The sequence below is a fragment of the Canis lupus genome, chromosome 28 (assembly GCF_003254725.2).
Source record: "Canis lupus dingo isolate Sandy chromosome 28, ASM325472v2, whole genome shotgun sequence".
NCBI lineage: Eukaryota > Metazoa > Chordata > Mammalia > Carnivora > Canidae > Canis > Canis lupus.
Genome location: NC_064270.1, coordinates 16,375,400 through 16,393,096, shown reverse-complemented (window position 1 = coordinate 16,393,096; position 17,697 = coordinate 16,375,400). Strand labels below are relative to the sequence as shown.

Genomic DNA, 17,697 nt, shown 5'->3' with positions numbered 1-17,697 from the left:
CAGAAGCTGCAAGGTCTCTTAAGGTCTAGGTTCTGAAATTCACACAGCATCGCTTCTGTCACATTCTGTTAGTCAAAGCAAGTCACAAAGCTAGCCCAGTTTAAAGTGGTAGAAAATTAGTCTCCATTTATTGATGGGAAGAACAGCCAAGTCACATGGCAATAGGGCATGGACATCCAGAGGTGAGATTCCTTGAGGAGCTGTTAAAATTACCTTCCTCGGGCAGCTCTCTAGGCTTCATTAATGTTTCTCATCCCATTTATAGCCCCTGTTTTTCTATAGGGAATGAGTACCCCTAAGTATTTTTATTTTTTTTTATTTTTATTTTTTTACACAGGCAGGTGAAACAATTTTATTTCACAGTTGTCTTTAAAACCACAAAGACACTATGTTCTTCATATAAAAACATTAGTACAGATAACTATACTTTCTAGAAAATGATTATATAGACCCTCTCAAAGAAAAATGCACACCATTATATGGTTCAGACAAGTTACTTGGGAAAAACACATCTGGACCGATTCCTAAAACATACCAGAAGACCACGCTGCATCTTTTGGTTCAAAGTATAGATTACTGTCATCAGTAAGGGCTCCTGCATTCTTACATATTTGATAATACACAGATAGACTGGTTTGTGACTTAATGCTCCATTGGTTCATCAGCCTTTTCTGCAGGTTCATCAGCAGGTTGAGCAGGCTGTGCCTTTCTCTGTGGTCTTTCTTCAAGACCTTCCAGGAACGGAGATACATCATCATCATCATAAATCGTAAACTCCAAGTCTTTACCAACAATTCCAATGGAAACATTCTTTGTAGTTAGGTCCTGTTCTGCAGGAAGTGTCTCTCCTAAGGCACACAGACCATGTTTAACCAGTTCATTCAAATTGCACTCCATCAACCCAGACATATGTCTCTCCAAGTAAGTGCGAGCTGATTGAGAACGGGCTCCAATGGACATGGCTCTACAGTCAAAATAGTTGGCAGATGGACAGGTTTGGAAAATGTGAGGGCCCCTATCATCATAACCAGCAATAAGCAGTCCAACACCATATGGTCTCCGGCCATACCGTTGTATTGGTATCTGGGTCTTGCTTCCAATTAGAGATACAAGACAAGACACAGGAAGAGGTCTGTCAAATACAAATCTGGAATCCAAACACTCCTGGCGCATAAAATTACATAACAGTCTAGCATCAGCAGTAAGTCCCGCAATTGAGATACCAATATGGTTATCAACATGAAGAATTTTCTTCTGATGAGCTGCAAGCTCTGACTGTGCTCTCTTCAATGCGACCAACACTGCATGGGTTTTTGATTTCAGACCAACTGTGGCTGAACCTTGTTTGACAGCTTCCATTGCATATTCAATTTGATGAATCCTGCCCTGAGGGCTCCAAACAGTGACGTCATTGTCATACTGGTTGCGAAACATGGTTCCGGGGTGGGTCCCGCTGCGGCCTCCGGCCCCCTAAGTATTTTTAGTCAAGAGAGACTAACTTCCGTGTTTTTCTTACAAAAAAAAGAGATAATAATAATAACACAGACTCATGGGAGAAAATTTAGAAATCTTGTCAAAGCAAAGGAAAGAAAATAGCAATCATTCTTAACCCCACCACTCCCAAAATAAGCATTGTTAGGATTTAGGTATATATCCATCCAGACTTTGTTCCAAAATATTGGAAATAAAGTATAATCTACATACACTTTATATAACTGTACACTTTCTTACCAGGCCCTATGCTATGTACTTCGCATAGATTACCTCATTTCACATTCACAATTGTATGAGATAGATAATGTCATTATTTCCATTTTACAAAAGAGGAAATTGAGGCTTAGAGATGTTAGCTAACTTGCCTAATGTCATATATATACATACATGAATATATACATATATCAATTATAATATTATAAACTCCTTTTTTGATATAACTTTATATCGTGCAAATACCCTTACTTGATAGCTTTTGAATGGGCTAAACCAAAACTGAAAAGCAACTATGACTTTACAATATTTGAGATTTGGGTTCCTGGCCATGATTGCTTCTTGAGCCTGTCAGGTGGTTACAGATTAGAACAAAATAATGATGTATGCCCTTCACTGCAAAGCACTAGCTTTGAAATTTTAATCTTTTATAAGAGCCTCAAGTCTTGATTTTGGCAAAGTTGTTTGGTGGAGAAAATAGTATCTGAATTTTTTTTTTTTAATGTTATGACACATTTCCTAAAAGCCCGGCCGCAGGAGTGCAAAGTTGGAGCAGGTCCATTCTTCTGAAGAGTCAAAGAGTAGGAAGTGGCAGGCATCATCAAGAACCACAATGAAACCAAAAATCTTTCAAGGGTGGAGGATGTTTGTTTTTTGATACAAAGTATTGAGTCATTGATCATCTAGTTCTCAGTAAATGAGCATGTCCAATGACATGTGCCTCACATTTTCATCTTTAACATCTAAAGTTTGTATATTCTAGGGCAAAAATTGGCAGGGGTTTGTGGTAAGTGGGAGGGAAGTGACAGGCAGAAATGTTTGGGAAGAAAAACTCAGCAAGGTCCCTTTTTATGTAAAATCATAGATTGACAGCATAAGAAGATGTGAACATAGCAAATGTAGCATGAGAAGCAATATAAATGCACAAAATTAAATTAAGTACTTTAGAATTACTTCGTAAGTTTAGTGCTCATTTGTTTTTGTTTGTAAGAGGATGACTAATTATGATTCACCTCAATTTCTACCCATCAGAAATAAAAGATTCAGCATGCTTGGCTGGAAGAACTTTTTAAGATTAAGACCTTTAATCCAATTATGAAAATTGTACTCAGTTCTCATTTCCAGCTAGCAATATAATAATAAATATACATTTATAAACAAGCATTTACTAATAAGGAAGAAAAAATTGTAAAAGTCTGATGTACCTTTTTACTTAGCAGACATTATTGCATTTTCAACTTTTGTGGAAATGCACAAGAATAAAACAATTAAACAGAATGACCTTTCCATGTGCTGTTGGTTATACAGCCCTCCTGTGGACATCTACCTTTGGAAATGAGAAACCTTCGGTTACTAAATTTCTCTTTCATAACACTATCATATGGCCAATCAAGTAAAGATTAAATGCTCTGGCTTTGGTTGTATTTTTAGGCGCTATTGCTAAATAAGTTCTTTTTCCTATGCCAATTACAGCAGACTGGAAATGGCTGCCCAAAACACTGAGTTGAAATAGATTCTAAGGTTGAGTGTCCCAGTTCGAGATCACATGAATGTTGCCACTGGTGGGCTATCCAGGGAATGGCAGCAAGCACGTCTCATTGCTATTTCTGCTATGATGTAAGAAAAAATTACTTTGCATGGAAAAATCTGTTTAATATGAATATTCTTTCTTCAAGATCAACATGTATTTATTGAGCAACAACTTTGTTCCAGAAAATATTCTAGGTACTGAGGACACAGCCATGAACACACACACAGGAACAGACATTTGAATATATTACTTTGCTCTTTTCAAAGATTTTTTGAGATGATAGCTCATTTAATTTTCACAATAGCCTGGCAAAATAGGTAAAATGGTTGCTGATATCAACATTATCATAAATGAGACTGAAGCATTAAAAGGTTGAATATAACTCCTTAGCTTAAATATATCCATTAAAAAAGGGAGAAGAAAACAGAGCAAACACATACTAATGGCAAATCTTTAAATCATTCAAACTAAGAATAAGATTAGCTATTTTCATTCAGTACCGTATAAGAGCAATACAAGAATTGGAAAGGAGGAACCAAAGCTGTTCTTATTACAGATTGTTTACAAATTCTGAGGATTCTACAGATACAATTAATGTGAGGACATAGAAGATTTCTAGGTACATAATCAACATATGAAAATCAATAGTATATCTCCGTATCATTGGTACTAACTAGAAATTGTAATAGTAAAAAAACTCGTTATCAACCACAATAACAAAAATATGCAAATACAATTTCAAGATATCAAGACTTGCAAAGTCATAGTAATTAAGACAGCATGGCCGGGCAGCCCCCGTGGTGCAGCAGTTTAGCGCCGCCTGCAGCCCAGGGCATGATCCTGGAGACCCTGGATCGAGTCCCACGTCAGGCTCCCTGCATGGAGCCTGCTTCTCCCTCTGCCTGTGTCTCTGCTTCTCTCTCTCTCTCTCTCTCTCTCTGTCTCTATGAATAAATAAATAAAATCTTAAAAAAAAAAAAAAGACAGCCTGGCCTTGACCCAAAGACTGACAAATAAACCAATGAAACAGACCAAAGAGCCCATTAATCAGATCCTTGCATAAATGGACACTTGTTACATTGCAGAGTTGTATCCCCATCAAGGCAACAGAAAATATGAACCACTCAATAAATGGTGTTGGGGAATCTGCTATTTTTTTAAAAGATTTTATTTATTCATTCATGAGACACAGAGAGAGCAGCAGAGACATAGGCAGAGGGAGAGAAGCAGGCTCATTGCGGGGAGGCCAATGCAGTCCTCAACCCCAGGACCCCGGGATTATGCCCTGAGACGAAGGTAGATGCTCAACAGCTTGAGCCACCCAGGTGTCCCAAATCAGCTGTTTTTATGGGAAAAAAATAATGTTCTTACATTATATCTCACACACACGTTATTATAGGTGGATTAAGGACTTAAAAAAATAAAAAGCAAATCTTTGAAACTTTCTTTTTTTTTTAATAAATCTTTAAAGCAAATCTTTGAAACTTTCTTTTTTTTTTTTTTAAAGATTTATTTATGATAGACATAGAGAGAAAGAGAGAGGCAGAGACACAGGCAGAGGGAGAAGCAGGCTCCATCCCGGGAGCCCGACGTGGGACTCGATTCCGGGACTCCAGGATCGCGCCCTGGGCCAAAGGCAGGTGCTAAACCGCTGAGCCACCCAGGGCTCACTCTTTGAAACTTTCTAAAGAAAATATAGAAACATTTCCTTATGACCTTGAGATAAGAAAGAATCTTACACAAGACAGAAGAACAAAATTGATCAATTTAAATTTTCATTATAACAAAGGTAATTAAAACAAAGAAAAAAGATAAGCTACAGGTATAGGGAAAGTATTACAGGGAATGTAACTGATAAATTATTAGTTTCCAAAATGTATAAAATGTTCCTACAAAACACTAGGATAATGAGCCCTATTACCACGGTTGGCAAAGGATAAGAACAGGCACTCACAAAAGAGGAACCCAATGTCAAACAAGCATTTGAGAAGATGCTCACTATCACTCATCATCAGCAAAATACAAATTAAAACAATGATTCCATGTCATCAAACTGGCAGAAAAGCCTAAAAGCAGACAAAACTCAGTGTTAACTAGGATGTAGAGCAAGGGAGATTCTCAAACACTTATCCATTGTGTAACTGAAGGATATAGGTTGGTGGAGACTCATCTTCTGATACTGCCATTTTTAAAAAAATATTTATTTATTTATTCATGAGAGACACACACGCAGAAAGAGGCAGAGACACAGGCAGAGGGAGAAGCAGGCTCCCCACAGGGAGCCCAATGGGGGCCTCGATCCCGAATACCGGGATTATTCTCTGAGCAGAAAGCAGACGCCCAACCACTGAGCCACCCAGGTGTCCCTGATACTGCCATTTAAAAACATGGTTTTCATGGCCCCTGCAGCTGGGGAAGAGAGCACAAAGAATTGTCATTCTTCTACGCTTACGTTGGAAGTAACACACACCACATCTGCCCATTGGCAGATGTAGTCTCGTGGAACCAATCTGACTACAAGGGAGGCTGGGAGATGCAGTCCTTTGTGTGCAATAGGATTTGATAAACACAGAGCATTCTCTCCATCACATTTCACAAACTATTAAAATTTCATAAAACTTGATGGCAGACAGATGTTAATTGTATTATTCTCATATTCTTCATGTTTACATTTTTCAAATTTTTTTAAAGGAGGAAATGAAGAGAGATGAAAACATCTGTCCAGGGTTGCAGAGCTAGTAAGTTGTAATTGGCCAGAACTGTCTCTAAGAAACTGTTCTTTCAAGACTCAAGTCCAGACACTGCACTGAGATTCATTTAAGAAATATTTATTGAGCTCCTATTTTATTCTTGCCCTTGTGGAAAGCAGAGTAGAAAGTTGGAAGAGACAGATAATAAAGAAATTATTGCACCACATTACAATTATTTCAATGGAACATGAGGAAAAATGGGACCGCTGGGTGGCTCAGTGGTTGAGCATCTGCCTTCAGCTCAGGACGTGATCCCGGGATCCGGAATCAAGTCCCAGGTTGGACTTGCTGCATGGAGCCTGCTTCTCTGTCTCTCTCTCTCTCTCTGTGTCTCATGGATGAATAAATGAATCTTAAAAAAAAAAAAAAAGAACATGAAGAAAAATATGTAAAAAGTGCTCCTGACCATTATAACCTGGTAACATAATCACTGGCAACTTCATGATGGTTTTGATTCCCAGTAAGTTTTAAAATGCGTGCTAGCAGTGCCTGAGGTCAACGTAGTCTTCAATTAAGAGAGCTAAACTTTTCTGAAGAGTTATTTCAGGAAATTCCTGAAGTAAAACTTTACCACAGACTCTACCCAATTCATACTCAGCCTGCAGAGACTTGTTAGGGAAAAGCTGCTAGAACAATATATGTAGTCTTCTTTGACCTTGGTCTTCAAATAAGTTCTTCAATCTTGCACACAAAAGCAGAATAGAAATGAGTTCCCAGTGGAAATGAGGATTGTTCAATTCATTCATATTGAAGTCCTGTGCCTCCTTGGAGCATCTGGACTGACAACTCTCAATGCCTAGCTCACTTGTGGAAGTCAGAGCACAGGGTGCTTGGCTGGCTCAGTCAGAGGAGCACGTGACTCTTGATCTTGGGGTTGTGAGTTCAAGCCCACGTTGGGTATAGAGATTACTTAAATAAATAAAAACTTAAAAAAAAACAACAACAAAAGAACCAGCATGTTTTCTAGATCACCTTCCATAACCAAGTATGCACTTATCTCCTTATACTCTCCTCAATGTAGTTTATTCCCATTAGGTATACAGCTATGTTTTCCCAATGAGTTCCCAATGAATATCTAGTTCATTCACACATTCAACACAAATGTTTGACCCGGCGATACCATGATGAGCAAAACAGATACAGTATTTGATCTCATGGAGCTTATAGTCCAGCTGGAGATGTAGACATTAATCAAACAAGCATACTAGTACAGCACATGGAATATAATCAATAGCATTGTAATAATATAGTGATGTATAGTGACATGTCCATGGTGAGGTCCGGGTAATGTATAGAATTGTGGAATGAGGGATCTCTGGGTGGTGCAGCGGTTTGGTGCCTGCCTTTGGCCCAGGGCGAGATCCTGGAGACCCGGGATCGATTCCCACGTCGGGCTCCCAGTGTTTCATATTTCCTTACTAGCATGATTTATAAGAGTTCAAAAGAAGAAAATGTTCACTTCTGGCTATTGTCACTTTTTGTTTTGTTTCATGATTATTACTGAAAATAATTTTGTCATGCAGAAGGATATTTGAAAATTATCCCCTCTGGGTATGAAATCACTGGATAAGTTACTGCTGAATTCAAGTGAGTGTGGGTCCCCAGGCTATCCCCCAGCCCAGCTCCTGTGCCAGGGAAAGTCTGTGATGGTGGGAGGTCAAGTCCATGATAGTGGCTGGGCTGGACTGGGCTCTTTGTGGGGTTGCTGAGAGCTCACAGGGCAGCAGCTGCAGGGCCGGCCTCCACAGTGGCTTCCCTGCCCTTGGGGCAGCAAGGGCACCTGCAGAATAAATTGGGCGCTTTTGGCCTCAGACACAGACGGAATCCTGGGGAGCTGGACCAGAGCCAGAGTAGGGAAATGGTGGTACCACCTGGTATCTGGGGGAAGAGCCAGAGAAACACAATTTCATATGGAGATCCCAATTTCATCCCCTTTCTGGGCTAGCCAGGAAACACGGGTTCAGCAGCACCATTATATTTTCTAGGCAAATTGTTCGAGGACAGCAGTGAAAAGTGCTAATATTTTGGTACCTTTTATGACTCATTCGCCTCATTTTCAACAACCCCCTTCCACTTTCTCAACTTGCATAATGATGAATTAGATGTGCAACCCAGGGCAGCCCCGGTGGCGCAGTGGTTTAGCACCGCCTGTAGCCCGGGGTGTGATCCTGGAGACCTGGGATCAAGTCCCATGTTGAGCTCCCTGCATAGATGGAGGCTGCTTCTCCCTCTGCCTGTGTCTCTCTGTCTCTATGAATGAATAAATAAATAAAATCTTAAAAAAAAATTAAAAAAAAGGTGTGCAACCAGTTGTCAGCTGGGGCCTCCCTGCCCGTTTCACCTTTGGCTCCATTTTCCTGGTTTTCTGAAATTTTTCAGGGCATTTAGGTTCTCCGTTTCTTGGGGTTTTACACTTCCATAATTAGAACCTCTATTTTGTCACATGGGAAACTGGACATGAAACCCTGCCACATCTTCACTTAAGGTTTCCAAAGAGTGATGGAGGAGAGATGGTAGGGGGTTACACAGCAATGCAAACAACTTCAGATGCACAGACCTGATGGTTGGTGGTTGGAAAGGCCCAAGTGGCAGGGCATCATCCTGGATTTGGTTCAAAGCTAGAAATCTTCTCAGTCACCCTGTGAGTGTGGAAAATGCTGCCCCCAGAACCCTGACCATCTACTAGGCTCTGTGCTTCTTTCTAAATAATAGAAGGAATAAAATGCAACAATGTGTCATTTCCTTTGGGGGGGAACATCTTGGTATAGCCCAGTCTCTATACCCTGATGTAGGGTATCACTGATGTAGCAGAGCCCTGGATCTTCACTATCTGAAGCCAAGTATCTTACGAAGGCCTCAACTTACTGGCACTTCTGGCTCCCCCAGTGTAATTAGTATGGGATCATTGATACAGCAGACCAGTTTGAGATGATGCATTCTGCAAGCTTGCAAGAGTCATCCCAGCAGTATGATGGCACCATATCCTGGGGTCCTTGTCAGGGTGAACTCCTATATCATAGGAGAATGCTTTCTTACCAGTGAAATCTTCCTTATTCAGCTTTATATCCTTTGCCTCCTCCTTAACCATGCTCGCTCAGGATCTACACACACTCTTCCACTTTTGCTGACATTGTCTCATTTCTCCCCTAGCAGGCCCATTGTCAATGTTGTGACTGAATACTTATCAGTTGGGGGTGTGGGAATGTGGGTTATGCAGTGGCTTAAGATCCTCTGAGGGAAAAAGATGTTTTCCCATAAAGCAAAAACCTCTGCACCAACTGCAAAAGTGAGGAGTGCTAACTTTTAACCTGGAGAGTGGGTGCTTTCCACAGCACAGATTAGGAGGAAATCTGGGGAGTCCAGATTTGCACTAACATCAACCCAAATGTTCTTATCCCACATCTCAGGATCTCATTCCTTCTCAATTAAGGCCATGACTTTGGCATAGCTGACTTGCTAGGACTGAGCTCAGCTACCTTATACATTATGTTCTGGGCCTCAGCCTAAGGAGGTCTGGCCTTTTAAATTGATGATTAATCACTCCCAGCCTTTCTTGTCTCTCTTCAATGCATTGATAGTGGCCAGTAATAGCCATTCCATTCCACTGTTCTTAAATCACTACCTTCCCTAAACCTTCAGAAGCCTCAGATGCAACACCCTCCAGGACATTCCCTTCTGCTTGCATTCTAGCCCAGCTCAGCACTACTAAAACTTTTACCTTATCAGGGACTCCACTACTGCTGGTGAGGGCTTCTTATTACTCTCCAGTCTGTAAATGATCCAACTCCAAAATCTTATTTTAGAATCTGCTTCCTAGGACCACCCCATTTCTGTATCATCTATTGGAGGGCACGTTCTTCCCCACTCTCAGACTCTGAGATTTGCCTGTAAGGGTGTACTGGGGAGTGCTTTCAGGAGCTGCTTCTGGGAGGGAAGCAGGGCTGGGTAGGAGAAGTTGAGTTGCAGGGCAGTTGGAGCAGAGGCCTCAGCTGACCCCACAGGAATGGCCAATCAGAGGTGTTCTGAATGGAGGACTGAGGCTTTATCAGTGAGTTACTGCTCCTGAGGACAGGGCATATTTTGAGTAAGGCAGCTTCCTGAGTAGGGTCTCAAGGGTGAGCCGACACTATCAACAGCTGGTGAAATGAGTGTCTTGGTTCTGAAGTGAAGATCTGAGGGATACTCTATGACGTCAACTACAGATAGGATGACCAGGGTCAGTCAGGAATAAGAGATAGCCTAGAACATAGGAATATCAATGCTAAAACTGTACCAGTCCTAAGCAAGGTAGGAAGTTTGGTTGCCCTAGCATCCCTGGCCTTAAAATACTAATAGGAGTTGCAAATTGCCACCTACAATTTTCTCTATAATAAATGTGTATCTGTAGAATAGACATCAGTAGGTAAGATCCTGGGCCATTGGATGAATATTCAAGGGTTAGCTTAACTACACAATGCTGCTAGTATATTTGTGTTTTTGTTTTTGTTTTGTTTTTTTATTCATTCATTCATGAGAGACACAGAGAGAGAGACAGAGACCTAGGCAGAGGGAGAAGTAGGCTCCCTGCAGGGAGTCCGATGCGGGTCTCATCACGACCCCAGCCAAAGGCAGATGCTCAACCACTGAGCCAACCAGGTGCCTCTAGAATATTTGTGATAGTATTTGACTTATAATCTTCAGTGGATGAGTCATGGAACAGGAATAGAATATTAACATCTTTTATGTTAGGTCCCTGATAGAAAAACAGAGAAACTTAGCACCAGAATCACCTGAGGTTCTTCTCATTGAAAATGCAGAATCCTACCAGCAGAAATGTTGATTTGGCATTTCTAGGGTGAGGGTAGGGGGACACAGGGAGCTGCTTTTTTAATGGGCTTCATAAAAGATTCAAGTGACTCTAGATCACACTTTAACAGACTGTACTGTTTCTACTACTCATTTTCTTTCAGCCCATTGATTAATCACCATTTACGCTTTAAGGTTCTAGAAAGTCAGGTTGCCAGGTACAATACAAGATGCCCAGTTAAATTTGTATTTCAGATAAGTGATAATTTTTTAGTGTAAATATGTGTCATGGGAACATATAAAATAATGTAAATATACCATGTCAATATAATGTTATAATAAATAGTATATATGAATAACATTGTTATATGTTATATGATTAAATTAAATGGTATGGAATATTATAGGTGATATTATGATAGGATATAAATTATGAATAATAAGAAATTTAGTGTTCATCTGAAATGCAAATTTAACTGGGCATCCTGAATTTTTATTTGCTAAATCTGCCAACACTGCTATCAAGGAAATTCTCAAACACACAGAAATGAAATGAATAGAACAAACCCACATCTAATCATCACTCTGCTTGGACAATTATCAACATTTTGCCCCAATTATTTTTCATTTAATTTTTGTGCCTAACATTATGTTCCATGCAGTGGAGGATACAGAAAAAAAAAAAAAATGTGTCCTTAAGTAGCTTAATGTCAAGTGGGGGGAAAGTAATGAACATTCCCAAAATAACTAGTAAAGAAATGACTTAAAGTGTGTAATGCTGATGGAAGGAATACCAGAGCCCAGAGGAGCGAGTGTCAATGTTGACTGGAGTGGTCTTGGATGAAGCGAGCCCAGGGCTGAGGTCGTGTTAGGCCTGCTAAAATCTGTTTAAATAAAGATGAGATAAGCAGGCTTTCCAGGTAAGGTAACCAGCATGACCAGATTGCATTCACTTGGCTCCATAAAAGTCTCTCTCCATTTGAAAGTACTCACTACACCCCCTCCCCCAATGCTTCACACTTTAATCATCAGGTCCCATAGCAGCTGTCACCCATCGGGCTATTATACATCAAGCACTACTGCAAATTACATCATCAGAACCGATTAGCCCTTGAACGTGTCAGCACAATGGCTGTTCAATCTTCTCTGGGTGATTTGTTAATTAACCTCTGCAATATGCTGTCTTTGACATCATTGGGAGTTCAATTTTTCCTTGATTGAAAGTAGCCCTGGGGAGAATTATAAATTGATAAGAGAAACAAAATTCTATTCAGATGGCCAGCTTTATGCTAATACTTATGAAATGTCATGGCTACTGGAGCCTATAGGCACATGTCCAATAATTAGGAAAAATTCAAGATGATGCTATTAGCTCATCTTGAATTACATTAACATTTAAAATGGTCTACTTTTCTTATGCACATGATAATGGCACAAAATCTGGAGTCCTATACATTTAGTAAGTTTCTACTTTTTATTCCTCTCAACTGTAAATGCAACTAATTCAAGTACTAGGGAATTACTAGTACTTAGTACTAGTACTGATGGATCATGACCTGAACCAAAGGTAGACGCTCAACTGACTGAACCACCCAGGTGCCCCACTATCCATACTTCTAACACCACAGAATGGTTTTACTTAGTTTTGTACTTTATATAAATGTAATCATATAGTGCATACTGTCTTTTGTATCTGGCTTCTTTCACTCAACACTACATTTGTGAAATACAAGAGATGCTAATTTTAAAATGACTTTTGTTGTTAAAGAGATAATGTGTACCTAACATTACAAAACACATCATTAGAAAAAGCATCATTACTTTTAATTAGTTTTAAAATTATATGTGTGCCTGTATACAATTTATTTGATCAGGGTTATAAGCTTTTATGAAGATCTTGAGTAAAAAGAAAAGTCCTCATTTCTTTTTGTTATTTTTATTAACCTCCTTATCCTGCCCTATTATTATGACTATTAATCCCATTTCTCCAAAATTTAGTTCTCAGTCAGCTCCAAGTACCTTACAATCTTTGCGGCATCTTTATAAGAAGAAGAGAAATATAGGAATAAGATGCAGTTTATTTTCCAGCTGGTGTGCTTGCTGGTGGCTGGTGGCCATTAGGGAAGTAGTTGTGTTGCCAGCTCTGCCCTGTAAGGACATCTGTCATCTGTCAGAGCAACACTCTGGGACTTTCTCAAGAAGAGTGGGCATGCACCCAAGTCTTGCAGTGAAGAACCAAGGTTTGATTGTTTGCACTCACCTTATTATGGGCATGAGTCCAGTTGAAAATAGTCTACCTATCTCATAAGCCATCCAGTAAGGAAGGGAACCTCCACCCTTAGCAAAATGCTATATGGGTCTGTGGCTTAAACAGGCATAATGTAGTGCACAGGTGATTGTCACCTAAATTTATATACCATTAATCACAGATCATGCCCAGGATTGCCCTGAGATACAAACATCTTTTTCAATTTCTAAAATTGTGGTAAAATGTACATAACATAAAATTTACCATCTTAGTCATTTTTAAGTGTACATTCAGGGGATATTAGGTACATTCATTCATTTTTTTGTGCAACTGTCACCACCATCTATCTCCAGAACTCTCCTCATCATGCAAAACTGAAACTCTGCGGCATTAAATAACAACTCCCCATTCCCCCTCTTTCCCATCTCTGGCAATCATCATTCTACTTTCTTTAAGATACAGACTTTTAAAATACAAAAGACAAAATTCTTGCACTCAATCCCGGCTCTTGGGACACAAGTTTTCCTTATAAGAAAGTCATTCTCTGCTCTGACAATGAACCCCAGCCCATTATCTTCTCCTCTTTTCGTCTTTCCAAAGGTCATCATTCTAATCTCAGGATTCCTTTTGGTGTATCAGATCATTTGGGCAGGAGGAAGGAGTTTCTTGTTTTAAATGTAAGGACTGGGGCAGTCCGGGTGGCTCAGAGGTTTAGTGCTGCCTTCGGCCTAGGGCCTGATCCTGGAGACCTGGGATCAGCCACCCATGTCAGGCTCCCTGCATGGAGCCTGCTTCTCCCTCTGCCTGTGTCTCTGCCTCTCTCTCTCTCTCTCTCCTTCTCTCTCATGAATAACGAAATAATCTTAAAAAAAAAAAAAAGTAAATGTAAGGACCTAGAAGGTGTCTCACCCTCAGCTATTTCTTGATGTCATTTCTGGTTCTCCTCATTCTAGAAAGTGTTCTGGTGTGTTGTACACTAGTTCACACCTGCCTCATGCTGACTTAAGAATCTTCTTCAGGGGATCCCTGCGTGGCTCAGCGGTTTAGTGCCTGCCTTTGGCCCAGGGCGCGATCCTGGAGTCCCGGGATCGAGTCCCATGTCAGGCTCCCGGCATGGAGCCTGCTTCTCCCTCCTCCTGTGTCTCTGCCTCATTCTCTCTCTATCATAAATAAATAAATAAATAAATAAATAAATAAATAAATAAATAAATAAATAAATCTTAAAAAAAAAAAATCTTCATCAAAGTCCATGAAGCAGGATGGGCTGTGAGTAACTACTTTCTCACTCTAGGTAGTTTCTGACCTTATTCTATGGTTCAGTCCCTCACCCTTTATTTCTTGAGCCACTTCATTTTGCCTGAACCAATGACCCTTTTAGGGACCATTGGTTCCAGCTATAGCTAGTTGAAAAGATCGGCATCAGGGACTTCCAGCTATAGCTAGTTGAAAAGATCGGCAAATAATCTCTCCAAAATGAAGCCACAAAACTGGACAAAATTGACTCAACAATGATTTCAGTATTCTGAGAATAGATCAAAAGCACCCAACAATCTGAAAAGCACTCACATTTGGACTTCAGGTAAGAATGGTAGGAGTCTGTGGCATTCTGGCCTGGGGATGCTTCCATTCCCCAACCTGTCCCTGGCCCAGGTTGACCAATGTAGATGTTCTAGTAGGGCAGAGTAGGCCATGAGTACCAGCAGTACCCTTGCCATAGTAAAAGGGGCTCATTCAATTTGGACTGCCCTTACATACAGGGAGACATGAAGAACACTAGAGATGATAATTATATGGGCTAATATAAAAGGCTATAGTTATCTTTTTCTCATGTCTTAACTTCTTTAAAAGGCATAGTTATATAAAACAATAATTATAACATTGTATTATTGGACTTATAGCATATGCAAACGTAATGAAAATGACAATAATAGCACAAAAGAGGAGAGAGAATAGAAGCATATTAAAGCAAAGTTCCTACATTTTTCTAGGATTAAATTAGTATTAATCTGAACTAGATTGTGATAAATTAAAATGCATATTGTAACTCTTCAATTACAATTCCTAAAAAGGTAATTGATTTTTTCAAAAATAACAAAGTAATTTAAATGATAAATTTAAATTTAAATTAAATGATACACTCAAATACTTGACATAAAAGAAGCCCGTCAAGTGGGAGTAGAAAAAATGAATATGAGAGTTGACATATCGAAGACGAATAGAGAAAAATGGCAATTATAAGTCCAATCAAACCAGCCATTGCATTAAATGTGAAAAGTCTAAACACCCTAATCAAAATGCAGAGATTGTCAGACTGGATAAAAAGCCAGAGTCCAACCATATGCTGTCTTTGAGACCTTAGATTCAAAGACACAAATAGATCGAAAGTGAGAGGATGGAAAAAAATATACCACTTAAACAGTAATCATTAGAGAATTGGAATGGTTTTATTAATATCAGAGAAAGTAGATTTAAAGACACATATTACCAGAGACAACAGGGACATTTCATAATAAGTTATATAAGTTAATTAACATATAAGTTAATAACTGAAGAAGATATAACAATTATAAATATATATGCAGTTAACAAGTAGGTCTCAAAATACAGTAAGGGAAAACAGATGCCTATCTCAGAGATAACCCAGATGAAAGAGGAGGGAGCAAGGTTGGTGTCTCGCCATCCCCCCAGCTCTGGTCCTCCACTTATCCTGCCAAGTTGCACAGCATTTATCTCAAAATGTTGTAATCACACATTTACTTGTTTGGCTCACTCAGAGCCCCTTTGCCTTTGGTATGCCCAGTAGAGAGCACTCTTTAGCATATGCAGTGTGTTTTAAAAATTAATCATAACTGAGTGGTATTCCAGGCAGAGAGGGAGAAGCAAAAGAAAACATGGCATATTCTAGGAACTCTAAGTTGTTCCAAATGCCTTCAGTAGCATTTCTGAAACTGAATTCCTTGAGATGTTAATAGAGTTTAATGCTCAAACTTAACTCACTCTGTTCCTTTCTTGGACATTTTTAATGCCCTTTACTGTGTTGAAATTTGTTTTCATCCTTTCTCAAACAGATTTGACCAGACTTTTACTAACATCTTGAGGAAGTGCTCCTCAGAACAGCATTGAGGAGAGAGTAACCTGGAAACTAGGATAGCTGTGAAAGGTTGGTGGAAGATGAGCCCAGAGAGCCAAGCTATGAGGAATCTGGTAAGAAATGCTAAGAAATTTCAACTTTATTTTGCAGACCACATAAAGTCATTGAAGGATTTTACTTAGAGAAGGGAGCAGCATTCTGCAATTTGCATTTCATAAGGATCATCCTGGCAGCAGCACAGGCAATGAATTGGAGGGAGTCCAGGCTCCAGGCAGAAGAACTGGTTGGGAAAATGGTGGCAGTAGTCCATGATGAAAGCCTAGACTAAGGCTGTGACAACAGGAACAGGGAGGAGGGACTAAACTAAGAAAACATATTTAGGAAGCAGAATTGACAGGTCTTTGTGATTAATTTCATCTAAGGGTGCCAGAGAGGGAGGTGTGCAAGAAACTTTCTGATTTTCTGGCTTAGATGAACTGGTGGTTGGTGGTGACATCCATTTGACAAAGAGAGGGACAGAGGTTTAGTTGAGGTACTCAGGGGAGTCCAGTTGGAAATTCAGATGTGGAGCTCTGGAGACTTCTGGGGTGGATGTTAAGAGGTGAGAGTCATGAGAATGTTGGTTTGGTTGAAGCCACAGGTTTAGAGGAGGTGATTCAGAGCTAGTACATAGGGTGCGAAGGAAATGGGCAGGCGATTGATCCTTGGAAATCAATATGTAAGAGATTAACAGAGGAAAGATTAACTGAGAAGGAAGTAATGGGGCAGTAGAAGGGAAACCAGGGGCGCTTGAGTGGCTCAGTAGTTTAAACACCTGACTCTTGATATCAGCTCAGGTCTTGTTCTCAGGGTCATGAGTTCAAGCCCCATATTGGGCTCCACAATGGGATGGACCCTACTAAAAAGGAGAAGGAGGAAGAGGAGAGGGAGGAGGAAGGGGGGGAGAGAAACCTAAAAAGGATATCAGGCAGCCAAGGTGGAATAGAGAGAAAATATGATGAAATCAATATTAAGTTCTAGAAACTTAGAAAAAATGAAGACTAATAAGTATCCACTGTACTTGAAAATTTGAATGTAATTGCTAACCTTAGGAGAGAAGTTTCACTAGAGTGGTGGACTGGGGTGGAGTTAGTTGAAAGTAAGGTGAGCCAGATTGTGGTAGGTTGAATGAGAGACAAGGGGAATAGGGGACACATATTACTCCCAAGAGATTTAGCTTTGAAAGGAGAGCAAGAGAGCTACAGAGCAGTAGCTTGAGGGGCTAGGGTCCTCAGAGAGGCTGTTTCCTTCAAGTTGGGTGACACTTCAAGGGAGGGGAAGAGCATGTTTATGTACCAGAGAGAAACCAGAGAGAGGGGGAGGCTGACATCATAGGGGTTTGAGCAGGCTGCTGAGGAGGCAGAAGGAGAAGTGATACAGGTGAGGCCCATGATAATAAGCCCAGCAATGTTTTCTTACTCTAGTTGCTTCACCATCATTTGGTAAATATCCTTAAAATATAATTTTTAGGTTAGATTCAATAAACTAGGCAGAGAACTCCTGTTACATATTTTTGTATTCCCTATCATAGTGTGTTAGATGGGGC

General features: G+C 40.0%; 1 protein-coding gene across 1 annotated transcript; it reads right to left on the bottom strand.

Annotated features, from left to right (window-relative positions):
• Positions 1 to 336: 336 nt before the first annotated feature.
• LOC112657136 (proteasome subunit alpha type-1) lies at positions 337 to 1,461 on the bottom strand. Its single transcript, XM_025442989.3, has one exon. It carries the CDS (start codon positions 1,432 to 1,434, stop codon positions 643 to 645), a length of 792 nt encoding a protein of 263 aa, XP_025298774.2. The 5' UTR covers positions 1,435 to 1,461; the 3' UTR covers positions 337 to 642.
• Positions 1,462 to 17,697: the final 16,236 nt, after the last annotated feature.